Genomic DNA, 16,103 nt, shown 5'->3' on the forward strand with positions numbered 1-16,103 from the left:
AACTTATAATTATTATAAATAATGAGAACACTTTAAAATATAAAGTATTATTATAGGCGCATCTTTATGATTGTTATAAAAGCTATTTCATTCTTCTCTCTCGAGACTACGCTATCATATATACTTCTTAGGTAAGCGACGCTACGGGGTAGCGTGCTATAGTTATAATTATAGGATTTTATTCATAGGAGAATATATAGAAAAGGATATTGATCAAATTGAAAGAAATTTAATAGGATTTTACAAGATTTTTTTTAATGTTTTTTGTTTCCTTTTTTCAATAAAATAATTAGAGGTTTATTTACAAAACGAGAGTAATTATAAAGAAGCATGTACTCTTTAGTTATATAATTTAGTTATATTAGTCATTCTAGCTAGCTTTTCCGTATAAGTTGAAAGCTTCGCTTCTAACTTCTCTTTAGTTCCTTATCAATAACTATATTTATTAATGTCAACCTTTCTCTAGTTTTATACTCTTTATATATCTAATATTCTTTAATTTTCGAATACTAATACCTTCTATTCGATTTAAAAAATAACTAATAACTTTATAAAGGATTTAAAACTAAAAAGAAAATATTACAGTAAATTATAATTATTAATAAAAAACTAAAACATAGTTGAAAGTAAAGCTTTCAATTTATACGACGAATTAGCTAGAAAGGCTGTTGTAGCCGGTCACGTGCTCTAGGAGGCTCGTGCGCCCTCACAAGTGAAACTATAGGAATCGAATAGTTTCAATTAATGTTATAAACTGAGGCGAATTATACTCTCATGTCCTTCAAAAGCCATCTAATTACTCTTATTCCCCTTAGATTCTATGATAATATCTCGTCTAAAGTGACTAGATTCTATCTATTTAGGATAGATTCTGTAGAATCTATATAGAATCTAAGAGATATAAGAGTAAAATAAGTATAATTTATGAAGTACGAGAGTAATCAAATAGCATTTGAGGGGTATGAGAGTAATTTGTCGTATAAATCATGAAAGGAAAAAAGAGAAAAGAGCTGATTCAATTTTATCCTTTCAAAATAAAAGAACATTCATGATTAAATTGTTTATAGAAATCAGATGATATAAACTCATGATTTCTAAATGATTACTATAGATATTTTAGATTATACTCTTCATAATGAGAGTTATCGTCTAGAATAATAGGGTAAATATTGATACTATATCGTGTTATAAACTGAAAATAACTACAGTTTCGACTATAATCAATAGACGAGAATAGATTAATAGTAGAACTAAAGTAACTTCAATAAATTATATGATCTTAGTAACATTTTGCCTCTAAAAGAAATTAAGTTGTAGATGCTTAAAAAATAATATAAGAATCAAACATTATGAGCTGAAAATTCTAGAAGATTAAACTATATTTAGAGTTCTATTATTTTAAGTATAAACTATCATCTAGTAACTTAATTTGAATATCAATAAAAATCGAGATGAACATAGATTTTGACTTCTCATTAGATGACAGTAATCCAATTGTACAATTCAAGTACGTATAATAAGTATATAAGTATAGTATGATGTTATCTTAAAACGAAATCAAAACATGAAAATCCAAGACGACGATAAGGATAATTTACTGAATGTTGTTTTTAATAAATATTAATTAAATCACTTAATATTATTATAATATTAAGGGAACTAATTATAATAATAAAATTCTATTATTATAATAAAATAAGAAAAATTTAATATTATAAGAAAAATTTCTTATATTCTTTATTTTCTTTATATAAGGAAGAATACTATTATAAAATAAAATAAAGAATTCTTTATTCAAAAAGAAATCCTTTATTAGCTCTTTATTCAAAATAATAATTCATTATTTTGAAAAATTTGAAATATCACGTGGAATCTAGTCCAAATGCGGAATGACAGACGCAATATTAATTTTTCTTTATTATAAAATTGATTTCAAATCAAAATATTGATTTCAAATCAGAATTTTCATGTACGCCACCTACGTATTATAGGCTGTATAGAGGGCAGGAAAAAAGCATAAATAAGTGGCTTAGGTCCCTGTATTCAGATCTTTTACCAGAACCCACTTTTATATGTATTCAAGATTATATAATACAATAACAATTCAAGCTTCAATAATAATATTAATTCTATTTATAAATTCTATAAGCCTAAGCTTCCCATATAGTACTATTATAGTACTATTCCCAATCCAGCCTAGTCAATCCCCTGCTAAGCGCATAACCTGCAATACTGAAGGCTAATGATATTAGAGAAGTAGGGAATATTTCAGGCTCTATTCTAGTTGAAATAGATACTCATTTTGACTCCTAAAATGAGTACCAATTGTTATCCCTGGATTTGAATGTGGTATGTCTATTCTACAAAAGATGGGAACAATCTCATTATACAATTAGAAGATAAATAATGAGGTTCATCCTCTTATTAGCAATTCCGAAGAACTCTTCTTAGAGAGAAAAACTCCGGAAAAGCCCTGGAAAATATCATTCACCTTAACCTACTTAACGAATTTTTTTTTAGTTTCGGAGAGTGTCTAATGAAGAACGGGATTGATATCATGAGTGCTCTACATCTATAATCTCTTGAAGATCTATCATTATAGTCAATTGATTATGTCAGAGCGTCAACGGGTAGTTCTAATCTATAGCAGTTGTTGTTTCTACCTCAAAATGTAGATATTTAGGATTCTATTGGTACAATGAGAAGCTACGATAAACACTGATGATCATTTGAGAGTTCTCTTAAACATTGCTTGTTGATATCTAGTACTAATGCTCAATTTTTCCACGCTAATCCTCCAAAAACCGCAAATGACCCCCGAGAATGCTCAAATTACTAATAAAATAACTATCAACCCTCAGAAATAGGCTTTAAAGCACCAATATCAGCTACATCTGCTTCCTTATCTCCATCCTCATCATCTGAGGTACGCTCCGAGTCACTGATATCGGTGTCACAATCTACATAGATTGGGATCTTTCCACGGTGTCTCCTAATTACCTGCTTGATTTTCTCATGAATCTCAGGCCAATGGTAGATAATTCTCTGAATTTCAGAGCTTGAGCGCTCTGGAAAGTTCCCTTCGGTTTTTGTATAGCCTCCACCTCTAATGACCGGAACATCATCAATAGTGAGACTACGCGAGGTTAATTGTGCTATAGGCAATCCAGGAAGCCTCTTATGGCCAGAAAACTCCTCATTCTGAGCGTCTGCGATAAGCTGCCAATCTTCTTCATCTAGATTGGCCTTCTTTGCATTTACTGCATCCAGAACATGTGCCTCCAGGAATGCTCTTTCCCACTCTGTCCACTTATCATTCTTTGGCTTAGGAGGGGGAGGAGCAGAATAGATTCTTTTCTTCGGGGCAGGAGGGAAGCTTCCAGGAAGGCTGCGACGTAAGATAGCGTTTGCCCATTCGTTGAGCTTTACGACAGTAACCCTTCCACCTTGACCTTTCTTCCAGTTTCGTCTAGTTCCCGCATATTTATACTCCCACACTTGATCGTTGTCCGCCACTAGCTTAACGGTGGCTGGAACTATCTTTGTGAAGGGGTCAAGCATCGCTGCAGCATTCTTGACAAGGCTGAACGTAGCTTCACGCTTTGAACGTGGTGTAGCGATTTGTTCGTTGAGAGCAACCGGGATCTAAGGATTAAGGAGTTAGATATTGAGAGGTAAAGGGATTGATCAGCAGATACTCACAGCAAATGACGGGACGGGGCTTCTTTCTGGGGGACTGGTAGCAATTGAGCGCGGTAGTGGGGGTTGCATAGTCATAGAGTCTGTGTTCTTGGTCGTCGAGCCTATTGTGCGTCCTCTGTTTCTTCCGGGTTGCTTCTACAGGTTAGCATATGGTTAAATGAAGAGTAAACTTAATACATACAGGAAGTAAAACACCCCAATAGCCTTGAGTAGCACTACTTGATCCAACAGCTACACTTCCCAATGCTTGCAAATCTACTGATGATTCCATACCTCCCATATATGAATCTTGTTGAGAGGACCATTGATTTGCGAGGCCGGATTGCTGGAACGGGGAGCGATGAGCAGCGTTAGATTGCATTTTACGACGCTTTCTTGGGTTCGGGGACATCGGAGTTGGGTAGAATGAAGCGTTTTGCGGATTCAGTGCCTCGGTGAGTGGGTTGTAGCTGACAGGACCTGTATAGTGGAAATTTCCTGAAAGAGGTTGAACGCAGTCTGCCATAGCCTGATCAGCTACTTGACGAGAAGATCCATCTTGTCTTGATTGTAATTGTGCTCTTTCTGGGTGATTAGAGCCCGATGTGCTATCATTGCGAGTTCGAGACAATGATTGCGTGTTCTCAGTGTTGGCTGTTCGCAAGTGAGAGTCTGGCATCTGGACTCGATTAGGTATCATGGTAGGTACAGGATTTTCAGAGAGTCTTTGATGTCCTCGAGGATTTAAAGGGCCCAGGTAAGGACTGAGAGCTGACGCATACCCGGGACTGGAGCCTCTTCTTGGTCTCAGAAGGTGTGGTGGAACTTGGGAGGAGCTAGGGACTCTTTGATGATGCTGAATTCCAATTAACCCACCTCGTTGGGGTCTTCGTTCTCTAGCACGAGGCATTGGAGGCGGCATATCCTGTATAGAGTCTTCGTCGCTACCTTCGATGGATGGTAGTGGATCCTCTGGGTTTAGACCGGATCTTGGGGTCATCAGGTCGTCATTTCTTTGATTTTTGCCTTTCATTACGCCAGTAGGTATCGTATTTGTAGTCGCAAGAGATATTGAACAGGAGTAGATGAACTTAATGGGCAGACTTCTTTCGAAAATGATGCAATATGGTAGAACAAAGGTGTCTGATAGGAAACCCGTTGTTAAATACAATTAATATAGAGGTGGAGAGAGTTGATAAAGACCAATTTCGGCGAACGATCGATTATTCGACGCAAAAGTAACGCTAGAAGTATTAATCACATATTTTCAAGACTACGGCAGAGATTTCTACCGCATTTTCACATTTGTGGCGTGATTCATTCAGTTTGTCGGTTATACAAGGCTACTTGGTAAGGCTAATCAGTTATTCAATACGGTAGAAGGCCTTGCCACTTTGAAAAGCGGTCGGAGAGGAGGTATTTGGCCTTCCTTTGTATCCGTAAATGTATAATATCATCTAAAATCCATCTGTTTTGCCTGCTTTAAACGTCTTGCTTTGAATTTGTCCTTTAACCCACCTGATGTATTGCATCTAACCCTACCGCAAAGCTTCTCGCCAGGAATACAAGTCATTGTCACTGATTTAAAGCTTCCTTGAGGTTACAGAGCTCTGTCGAACAGGTCATACTCCCTACGGTTCTACGTTTAGCTCAGGGCCATACCAGTTAGAAGCTAAACTTCCTCTTCTACTCTCAAGTGACTGATTACATTGATCCCCTTGATGCTTCTTGTCTCTTCTGCTTCCTCTTATGCTATCATAAGTCTTCCCTTGCTCATCCTGCTCTCCTGATAACAAAGTTCCTCTTCCGCCCTCCATGCTGATCCTTTGTTCTCTATCTTGAATATGTTCTCACCTCCCCCACACTTCTCTCTCATTCTCTTCCTCGTCTGCTAGTCTTTCCTAGTCTTTTGAGCCCGAATCTCATTTTTGTAGCCAGAAGCCTACTCACTAGATCGCATAGCCCTAAATCCATCAGTCTATTCTTCGTATCTCTAATGTAACAAGTAAATGCACTTCAAACACTAGATCCACACAAGCTTCGAGCTACACTAGCCAGCAATTTTTTTCGCACATCAAGCATCAGAGACATCTCTTAGCTCTGGTGCATCATTCTCCTACTAGAACTCTTCACAGCTACTATGCCCCTCTCGCTTTTCTAGTGCCTAGATATACTCCTTCCATACTCTATGTCTCTTCTTTCCTTCGCGCCCATAGATATCGAACTGCCTATTATAGTTGTGCGTGCCGCTAAGATCCTACTGTGCTCTGTTAGCTTTCACTTCTGCCGCATGTGCAGCCAGTAGCTTGATGCGTAAAATGTTTGAAACTCTGTGACTGACTTACTTCTTAGCTTTGATATCTCAAATTTATGCGCTGGCTTCATCCTGCCACCTGCCTCCATTTGCCCTTTTCTCACAGCCAGTAACTGCGTCTTCTTTGGAAAGACTATGCTTTCTTAATAATGGGATCGATTATCAACTTCTTCGTGCGTAAATCTGCTAGTGATAGATTCCGGATAGAACACTTTAGCTTGTCTGTAAGTTTAGAAATTAGCTGTGAATGCTGTAGCAATGACTTGTTCGTGGAGTCTTCAATCAAAAACGGCATATTTAGCCTTCTGTCTTGAAAAATAGCTCGCGCACTAATCAATCTCTATCTTGATTCTCCAGCTAATCGTGGATCTTTCATTGAAGATTTTGCATCGTCTAGTGCTGTTTTCCCTGAACTGAGATGTCTCATTTCGCTCTTTATCTAGCGAAGAAGATTTCCTCTCTCTCGCTTTGATTAGCTTCTTCCTACTCCCAAAACCAACCAAGATTCTCTACGAAAACTACAATCTGGGCCCTTTCTCTCCTCCTGCTATCCAAATTTTAATCGCGTTCTCGGAGATCCATTATCTAACTCCTCTTTACTTCGAAAATCTATCACTTACTTAGCACTATCGTCTTCAGCTTGCTAATCTACTTGAATCTTCGTACTAATACTCGTGGTCCCTCTCTTCCTGAAGCCGTGAGTACTCTGGTCTGCATTCTTCGCTTTATCTCTCCTATACTCTCTAGTCTTACCTTCGTCTGCTTTAGCCCAGTATATGCTTTCCTAACTTTTCCTATCCAGACTACCCTTTCCATTTACTCAAACTATCTCGACTCGAATTCCTTCTCTTCCCCTACTCTCGCGCAAGACACTCGCCAAACTCCCGAATATTCACAGAAGAAGCTCTGCCAGACGTTAGTTTTGGTCTCTTGGAAATCTATATCCTCGGAAAAAGCGACCGTAACACATGAGCAGCGCGTTGTTGTCTTTGGCTCAAATACAAGTTCTCTCATAAGTTTGATTAGTCTTGTGGGAACAGAATTCAACGTTGATCCGGAGGTTAGCTGAAAAGCGGCTACAATCTACTGTCATACTGTTGTTGGTCTGGGGCAGAAGCACTCGAACATTTCTAAACATCCAGATGTTGAGATTTCCGGTGATCTTCGAGCTAAAACTGATAGGAACTTCCGGATAAATCTATGAACGTGCAGAGAAATTGTACTTAGATCTATTCTAGCATTATATGGCATCTTGATATATCTATCTACTATCTAATATTGGATCTGCACTACTAACGAACCACAAAACTAATATGAGAGTTGCCGTGACACTCAGTATACACATCCTCTCGAAAATTTCCTCGAACGATTTATAATCAGATTAGAACACTCAGAATATTCTATAACACCAGAAAGCAATGAAACATCAAACGCCAATGAAGCTCTACATCTATTTCAACTTGCAATTGAAGTGGGCTCGGAAAGAAAACCCTAGCGAGGAGGTGGTAGGAATGTGCTAGAATGGGTTGTATTCCTGTATTCTATCTCCAGCTTTACAATGCATAGAAGCGAATCATATAGCGCAACACAATTAAACCTTAACCTAGCAAAGGTTCTCAAGGGGGGAAGGAATGTCAGTCAGCACGAAGTCCCCGGATCTTTTGCAGCTTACTTACTCTGCGAAAGAACATTTTGAATCACAACCATCACCCGTGTTTGAGGAAGGAATACACTAATTTCAGCTGGCCATAACTTTCCCAAATTTGCATCCCTGGAGTCTTAGAGCAGTTCGCAGTGTTGGTGAAATCATTCTCGGATTGACCCAACTCAGTAAATCTTGTAATGGAAGTTCAAATTTTCAGGTCCTACAGGGAGGATGCAGGGTCAATATGCCCCTCATCAAGCCTGAAAGACGCTATAATATAGCGAGACACACTGAAGTAATAAGCGACTCTGAATTTGGCATGAACTTGGGGAATCACTAATGGGCGCTGTAAGTTTTCGATTTAGCGTGATAGTACATAAAACTTATGGGTTTAATCTACAATAAGAAACAGAGCAGATTGCAGATCTAAAAATATATTTGCACCTAGACTCAAGACTGGTTCTAATTTGGTTTGATGCCCCTGCTTTGATCAGAACTACACTTAACAAGATCTAATCGACCTATTCTTCCCCGGGTCTATTTTTCTATTTACTGCCTATGGATTGGTATGTGTCTTATTAAAAACGCAAGTTTGAGCTATCTTCCTATGATGATATGGTACCAGTAAGATACCTTCGAACGAAATACACATCATTCCCGATAATCTTGAATACAGTGGAGACGTTCTCTGCAGTCTCCAATCTGTAAATCATGATTCAGTCTCATCCACTTCCAGCTCCCCTGCCCCCCTTTGTATTTCTGAGCCTGATATATTTGTAGCTTTCAAACTCCGCAATTCGCACTTTGGGGGCAGAGGGTAATGTTCAAGTTCATCGCAACTTCCTTGTCCTGCAGTCTCGCTTGTATTGGCTCAATTTGCTTCCCCTTTTTTGTTCCTTGGTGGATCCTGTTGTTGGTTCGTTCTTCCTGAGACAACTGTCTATTGTAGAGCATTGTGTTCAAGTTATGTATGCTTTCTTCGATATTCCTCTTACTATATCTAGTCTTGGGCCTTCTGCCTCATCTTTATTTTCCCACTAATGTATCAATGCTAGATATACAACTATTTCTTGAATACTGTTCCCAAGGGAAGCATATATATGCATCAAGTTCCATCGCTCCTGCTGTTTCCCCATCTAATCTCCTCGCCCCTCGCCTGTTGCTCGCCCCACTAAGACATATATTTGGAAATTCCAGTCATGATTCTTCAAGTGTTTATTCCTTGCTGTATATTTTTTGTTGTCGAATAAGAGGACTATAAGGGTAAGAGGTGTGGAGGTTCTTGGATAGAGATTTTGTTGTGTAAAACGTAGAGATCTTTGGGATAAAGAAGTCAGTGTTTTGAGGAGTTGGACTAGTCAGAGGATTAAAGTCCGCAGGGGTTTGACTTTGTAGTTTAACATAGATCCTATTCAAGAAAAGAGACACTAATTAGTATATATTTCATTCGGATAGTTCAGACATCCAAGGACTTATGAAGAGATAGGGAATAACGAATGACACCAACAGACTGATGGCAAGCCACTACCTCACCTACAAGGTTCCAATCAAGATAGCGCCTGATGCTAGAATTTGTTTGCACAAATATGCAATACATGCATATTGAACATATCTGTGAAAGGACTTTTTCGATACTTAGATGCTGCCAAGTTTCGCCATAAGAATACAAAGAAAATCCAGTTTTGCTCAACGTATTTTGAGGTATTTCCTATTTTAGGAGCAGAAGATGGCATAAAGATAGCATATCAAGTTGAATCAATAAAGGACGATGAAGAAAAAGAAGAGAAAGAGAAAGACTGATGAGTTTCAAAAGTAATAAACAAAAAGCTGGTGACTTACAGAAAAAGAAATGAAGATATCGGTTCATACAAGATTTTGATATGAACAAAATGCACCAACATCAAATCTCGGAACCAAAAATAACCAGATATTGCACCAAACATCTCATTCTACCACTCTCCGCCTTGTGAACAAGGCTCTCTATCTAACAAGTCTAACCAAATTCTTTCTATCTAACAGTGAGTAGAAACCTGCTTGAATTTCAACAATTTAATTGGATTAGATGGGGGTTACCCTAACCTCGGGTAAACCCGAGCTGTACTAATTTTCAAGATTTGTTTCAACATTCACAAGATAAGGGTGAAGACCACTTGATACTAAATTATTATGTACATTCTTCGTTGAGAGAAGTTTTCGTATCCAGCAATTGGAAAACTGAGTGATATTTCTGTCATTTTGTCAGATTCAACAAATTTTTGGCAAATGCTGATTTCTACGTCTCCAGGACAACAACAATTACTTTCTTCAGCAACAATCTTTTCTCTCAATATTTTTCACTTTCTTATATCACTCCTCAGATAAAAAGGTGTCTTTGTCATTTCTTCTCTATGTCCTGACTTTCAGGGTTCACTATATACTTTCTGCCTCTTGTTGCCAACGGCATCAAATTCCTAGCTCAGATACGGAAATTCAGAGTAGACATCACAGGCTGCATTCATTAATCGATCACTACAGCTTTTTGAAACATTCTCATATTTGAAGAAGCCTATCTTCCTAACATCCAGCACTACCTAAAGCAAATTCTACCTTTTGTTAGCTTGCTCGTCCGACTCCTTTGCATCCAGCAGCTTCCAAGGTCCCTTCCAAGTTCCAATCCCACAAACGTATACCCCGTAAGTTGCACTCTTTGAGACTCTTTGAGCATACTAATCGCGATTTTTTGATCTAGAAAACCGCAAAAGACTGAAAATAGTATATCATCCTGCCACTCTCCTTCTTCGTTCTTGGCAAAAGATTCATTGTGCCCAGCTGCATTTTTGATCGCTCCCTTGTCGCATCGATACGTATTCATGATTTCTGTTGAAATCAATCAAACAACAGAATGGTAAGTTCGTCTTTCATATGCATACATATCTTTTTCTTGGGCGAACAAATCTCCATTGTCCTACATTTGTATGATCTTTTATGGCGGACTTATCAATTGGGGTGCTTCCGCCCTCGAATTCCACCACACCCCGTGCCTTATTTTCTCGTGACATTAGCTATCACGGTCATACATACCCTCTACCTTGCCTTAGTGCTGAATATTCAATTTATGAACCTCGTCGTTGTCGAACAATAGTACAATCACACTCCCATCACTAAAAATCCACATCATAAGTCAACTACCCCACTTTCCGACCACCCCCTGTTTCCGACCACCTAAAAAATTCATATTATCTACACTTAAAACTTTAATAACTCAATAACTATTGAACTTCAATGAAATCGCCTGTAGAATCACTTTCTATAGCACTAGAGCTATCATCTACCTCATCTTCACGATCTCCAGCTTCAATTTGTGTACGCCTTATAGCTCTAATCCCTGCGAACTTCGAATTTGGAGATACCACAACCTTTCGCCTTTTTCTAGGTAATGCTTCATCTAATTGATATTCTAGCTTTCTAATCTTATTCTCTGCCTCTAAGAGTTCATAATCCTTAGCATCGAATCCTTTTATAATCTTGCGAAATAGTAATCTTCGTGTTGGCAAATCGATCTCCTTCTCTTGAATCATTATATCTCTATATTTTCTGATATCGGCTCCTTTTTGAGGGGTTTTCCATTGAATAAACGATGAATATATATTCCATTGAAGAATAGGATCATCATCAGATTCAGGATTAAGTGATAAAACCTCTCTATTGCTATTTTCAAGCAAAAGTCGACTCATAAGAGGTTTAGCCATATTTTTGGGCCAAAGACCACTAGCTTGCCACCCAGACTTGATATTTTGAATAGTTAAACCTTCTATTCTAGCCTTCTGATAGCAAGAAAGGAAATTGCGCTTTCCAATTGGTGAGGAATCGGATGATAGACTTAATTTATTAAGTTCGATTCGATATGCACTTTTTAGGGGTGAGAACACAGATAAATCGAGTGGTTGTAGTACGTGTGACGTATGTGGTGGGAGAAGTAAGAGATATATGTTGTTATTAAAGCATTCTAACATAAATGCTGTAGTTTCATGGCTTCCGTGTCCGTCCAAAATGAGGAGTCTTGAATTTTCCGGCTGAATAGGGGTAGTTTGAGGGATATAGATCTTTTTCAGCCATTCTAAAGCTGTAGCATCTGTAGTCCATCCATTTTCTGTAGCGGTAAAGTTCCAACCCTTGAATAGAGTCAAATCTGTTGGAAACCATTGTTGTTGAACTGATTTTCCCTTATATATTACAAGGGGAGTAATGCTTTTTCCATTGGCTGAAATGCATTCTATAAAAGAGGTCCAAATTCGAGATCCAGGTTGCTTTTTTTGAATAAATCTTCGATCAGTGCTTCCTACTACTAGTCCATTAAGACCCTGACCCTCCATTATACCTGCTTCATCCATATTCCATCTGTTGGCCGGCTTAATAGCCTTGATTTCAGGGATTGCGAGGTTCCGGAACCACTTCTTAATAATATCAGATGTAGCACCTGAAACTCGTGCAGAATCGATTTGATGTTGCTTCTTAGTTCCAATATTAGGATGCCTTCGAAAAAAGCTATGTATCCATTTCTTTCCAAGTGAGGGATCCTCCCCTCGTACAATAAGGAGGTGCTCTGCCATCTCTCTGATTTGACGATGTGTAGGGCTAGTACCAAGAGCTTCCTGTACTAATATCCATTCTGCTAGTCGATTCTCCTGAATTGGAGATAACTTTTGAAGTATTTGTGCGCCTTTTTGATGCGAAACTCCACCATATATTCGATCGTGAAGTGTGGTACGTGGAACACCATAATCCAAGCTAGCTCTTCGTATGCTTGCTCCATTTGTAATCGCTCTAAGAGCCTCTGCGATATCTTCTTCGGTATATCTATTCTTCATATCACAATTATAATAATATCAAAATTTCAAATCAATTGATTAAAGCATTGTTGAGTTATTCAAAGTATAAATTTTATAATTACTCAAAGCGGTGTGGTTTTTGAGGTGGTCGAAAAGAGGGGGTGGTCGGAAAGTGGGGTAGTTGACTTAATCAATCCATCTCTTTTTACATAGTCAGCACCTTGTGGGTGCGGCAGCTATAGTCTGTATCTTCGAAGTGCTGGCTATCTTGATACATCAATAGCTTGGTTGACTCGTGTGTTGAGAGTGCTATTACCAGTCACTTCTTCCATCTGAATGGCCCTGCCCCAAGCTATCATTGAGCTCAAAAATTCATTTCTGCTATGATAAGAATGATTAACAATAACATTTTCACTTATGATTTCACTGTGTTTCTCACTAGTAAATACTGACCTATGGATACAGGCAGGACATCAGCCGCGACAGCTCACAACACCATATCCAGAAATTGGCTCACCATGCATCCCTGGAGATATTACCAGCCACGCGATTGGGCAGTATTGCACCATCTGCAAAGGAATGAAGATGCCCTGGGGCGGTTTCATGCCAATTTCCCGATATAATAAAATGCCAGTCTCCGTGGGGCGAAAAGGCACAATCTTACAAGCCGTTCAAGTCGAAAATTCTAATGAGATGAGATTGGTCGCCATGGCCACATGGGCAATTGTGGAAAACAGGTGGAAGGAGGCTGTCAGAATTAATCCCACAATCGAGCAAGTACGGATAAAAGCTGCTGCCCACGCTATTGCAGATATTTGTTTTACAGCCATGGCGTCATCCGAATCTCCAGACAGAGGCTTAGTGAGATGGTGGAATATATTGCATGAAGCTCTATTGAACCCCGACTGGACAGTAGCCAGATTCAAAGCACGATATCGCAGACCTAAAATAGTGCCAAAAGCCCCCGGAGTCGATTCGAAAGCAAACGATCCAATCACCTCACCTATTGCAGATGACGATCCAGAGGGGAAAGATGATGGCCTTGGATATGATAACACAGACCCCATATTGAAGGGTGAAAAGCTTTTGTTCCTTAGTCGCGATGGAGCCGATGGGGACGATGTAGACGATGACAATGATAATGAATACGAGGATGAAGTTGGAAGTTCAAAAACCAAACACGAAATATCTCCTTGGCAATTTGTTCCTGGACAGGATTTGAAGCCTGCTTGTTTGGCTACACCGGACACGTCAAAGTTTTTCATGGTGCGTCAGCTTCGCAAGGACCCAAGTGTCACAAACGTCAGGGAGTATCCACATATCGCTGGTTTTGATTGGAATGATAAGCAGGCTATCCATTCCTTGAATAGAGGAAGAAATCAATTCATCCTACGGACCAATGGGCCAAAGGTGCCGCCTCGATTAGCATGGTCGCAAGTTGAGAAGGATCTTTTGAGACATCAAGTGATCAAGGGTCTTCAACATGGCGTAAGTTTTTTCACTCTTACCAAGTAGTATGTAGCATTGCTATATTGTGCATGCTTGCTGACCTTGACCTGCAGTACACAAAGCATAATATGCCATGGGAGCAAGTTGCCCACAACATCAACGTCGACTTGGAAAAAGTAACACAAAAACAAGGTTCTGCACTTGCAATACCAAGTAAATGGAACACTGAGACGCAACGAATAGATTACAAAACCAAAAGATGCTGCGAGATCAAAAAAGATAGAACCGGGTCCGATCGAAATGCATCTGGTTGTATGAACCAGGCTACCAAGTTTGGTGATATCGACCTATTACTTCGAAACAGCATAGAACATCCCAGCAAGCGCAAGTCTATAGACGAAATGCTCAAGATAATTCAGGATGCCCATCAAGATCCTCCCTCATCTTTCGGGGCTAGCACGACTGCCTGTGCCGCGCGCAATACTGAAAGGCAAGTAGTGGACAAGGAAGAACGTTCAGGTGTTGAATCTTCTTCCACACGAATCGATAAGATGCAGGTGGATAGTGTTGATGACTCTTCGGATAAGGAGCCTCTCATGAAGCGTAGAAAATCAGATCAAGCTTACGGCAAGAACCCCTCGGAGAAGAGTCAATGAAAACATCAAACCTGTACGACACTTTGCGGCCTTCATTCGATGGTCATCTAGTTTCATGTTGGAATTTTCGCTACTCTTTCTGTTATTCGTCCAGTCCTGAACATCGCCAATGACGGGACTGCCACACTAAGGACCTCGGATCTTGAGCAAATTCGACACAACAGCTTCCGTCGGAACGATTTAGGGCTGTATTCCTTTGGTCGATAGGATTGTGCTACTTTGGAAGACTTAATTTGGTATGATAAGATTGGTCTAATGATAAGATAGTGCAGATATGTACAACACTGGGTTTAATGGTAGTTGAGCGCGATGGGGTTCTCCATTGGGGTATGCTTGAATTTTCTCGTTGGAACTTGCAGATGTATGGTGCAGCATATGAGCAGTTGAATCTCTGTTGTTCATTGCGAAGGATCGATATTGTAGGTAGTCTACATTCAGAAAGAAAATGTGGTTCAGACGGCCTTGAAGTCAATGTTCGAATTGAAGTGAACTAGCTCATGCACCTCATGCCGAATCTCAGCCGAAACGTGACATCTTTAGATTTTCCTACTTGAAGCTTATTACTTGGTAAACCATCGTCGTTACTCCGTTATCTACAACTCCATCCTAGTTTCTTCCTTCATTAAGCTTGAAAAGAAGATTTAAACACGATCCATACCTACATTGACATTGAAGAAATGGAATCACATGATTATGATATGGAGCATTATCACTCGTAACAAGCCAATCAAAACCACAAGATACAAAGATCGACGAATCACGGCGATCCCAGCGCTTTGATCACCCAGCGAATCGTGGAGAATAGATTCAGGGGAAAACAAACGAAGAATCTAGACGCGGGACAAAAGTATTGCAATCTTAAAAATTTCTCTCTTCTACCAAAACGGACTAAAGAGCAATGAATGAGCAAGCCACAATCAGCCCCAGATCCACAGATATCCCATTCTGGTGAACATTCACGAATTAATCTACTTTTCTTATGGTATTCTCTCTTGAGGATGGAAAGAAGCTAGAGACGGATTGGGAAATAATGAAGGTTTTGACATGGTAAGTGACTATGTTGGCGCTTCGAATGGGATTGCTCATCCGTTACTCTGGGGCCAAGAAAAGCGTGAAGGCTCTCAAAGCGGGATATAAGTAGCTAGCCAGGGGCCACATTGTCTGTTGGGTCCTCCAGATGTTCCGTTCCCTACGTGCTCTGGTATTTTCTAGGAGGCAGTGAAAGAATAGAAACATAATGAATTGGTATCAGAGAAGGTATTCCCTCGAGTATCACTCCGGCCAAACTAACGAATAACTCACGATACTGCAGGAAACTTTATGTGATGTGTAAAAGTACACAAATGCCATGCTTGCCTTGTGGCTCTGGCAAGAAAACACGGCTCGCCCCCGCAAACAATCTTACCCTGCTCTCCAAGGGACCAGAACGTGCTCGCATACTAGTAGTATCGCACTATCTATACTTAGTGCAATTGTGATTGTTTTCCTTGGGACTGTAGAGCTGAACTTGGTTCCCAGAATCATTTTTATACAAAGATTAGGTCATCTCT

At 39.4% G+C, this 16,103-nt stretch overlaps 3 protein-coding genes across 3 annotated transcripts; 1 reads left to right on the forward strand and 2 right to left on the reverse strand.

Annotated features, from left to right (window-relative positions):
- Window positions 1-2,850: 2,850 nt before the first annotated feature.
- Window positions 2,851-4,714, reverse strand: EAF01_001545 (uncharacterized protein; the record flags this gene model as incomplete). The annotated part of the gene is made up of 3 exons (XM_038909795.1): window positions 2,851-3,645; window positions 3,703-3,837; window positions 3,884-4,714. 3 exons carry the CDS (start codon window positions 4,712-4,714, stop codon window positions 2,851-2,853), a joined length of 1,761 nt encoding a protein of 586 aa, XP_038774607.1.
- Window positions 4,715-10,888: 6,174 nt separating this feature from the next.
- EAF01_001546 (uncharacterized protein) lies at window positions 10,889-12,487 on the reverse strand (the record flags this gene model as incomplete). The annotated part of the gene is made up of 1 exon (XM_038909796.1): window positions 10,889-12,487. One exon carries the CDS (start codon window positions 12,485-12,487, stop codon window positions 10,889-10,891), a length of 1,599 nt encoding a protein of 532 aa, XP_038774608.1.
- A 129-nt stretch (window positions 12,488-12,616) lies between these two features.
- EAF01_001547 (uncharacterized protein) lies at window positions 12,617-15,053 on the forward strand. Its single transcript, XM_038909797.1, has 2 exons — window positions 12,617-13,936; window positions 14,011-15,053. The coding sequence occupies exons 1-2, from the start codon at window positions 12,866-12,868 to the stop codon at window positions 14,551-14,553; spliced, it is 1,614 nt and encodes a 537-aa protein (XP_038774609.1). The 5' UTR covers window positions 12,617-12,865; the 3' UTR covers window positions 14,554-15,053.
- Window positions 15,054-16,103: the final 1,050 nt, after the last annotated feature.

This window comes from Botrytis porri (genome assembly GCF_014898465.1).
Source record: "Botrytis porri strain MUCL 3234 chromosome Unknown BPOR_002, whole genome shotgun sequence".
NCBI lineage: Eukaryota > Fungi > Ascomycota > Leotiomycetes > Helotiales > Sclerotiniaceae > Botrytis > Botrytis porri.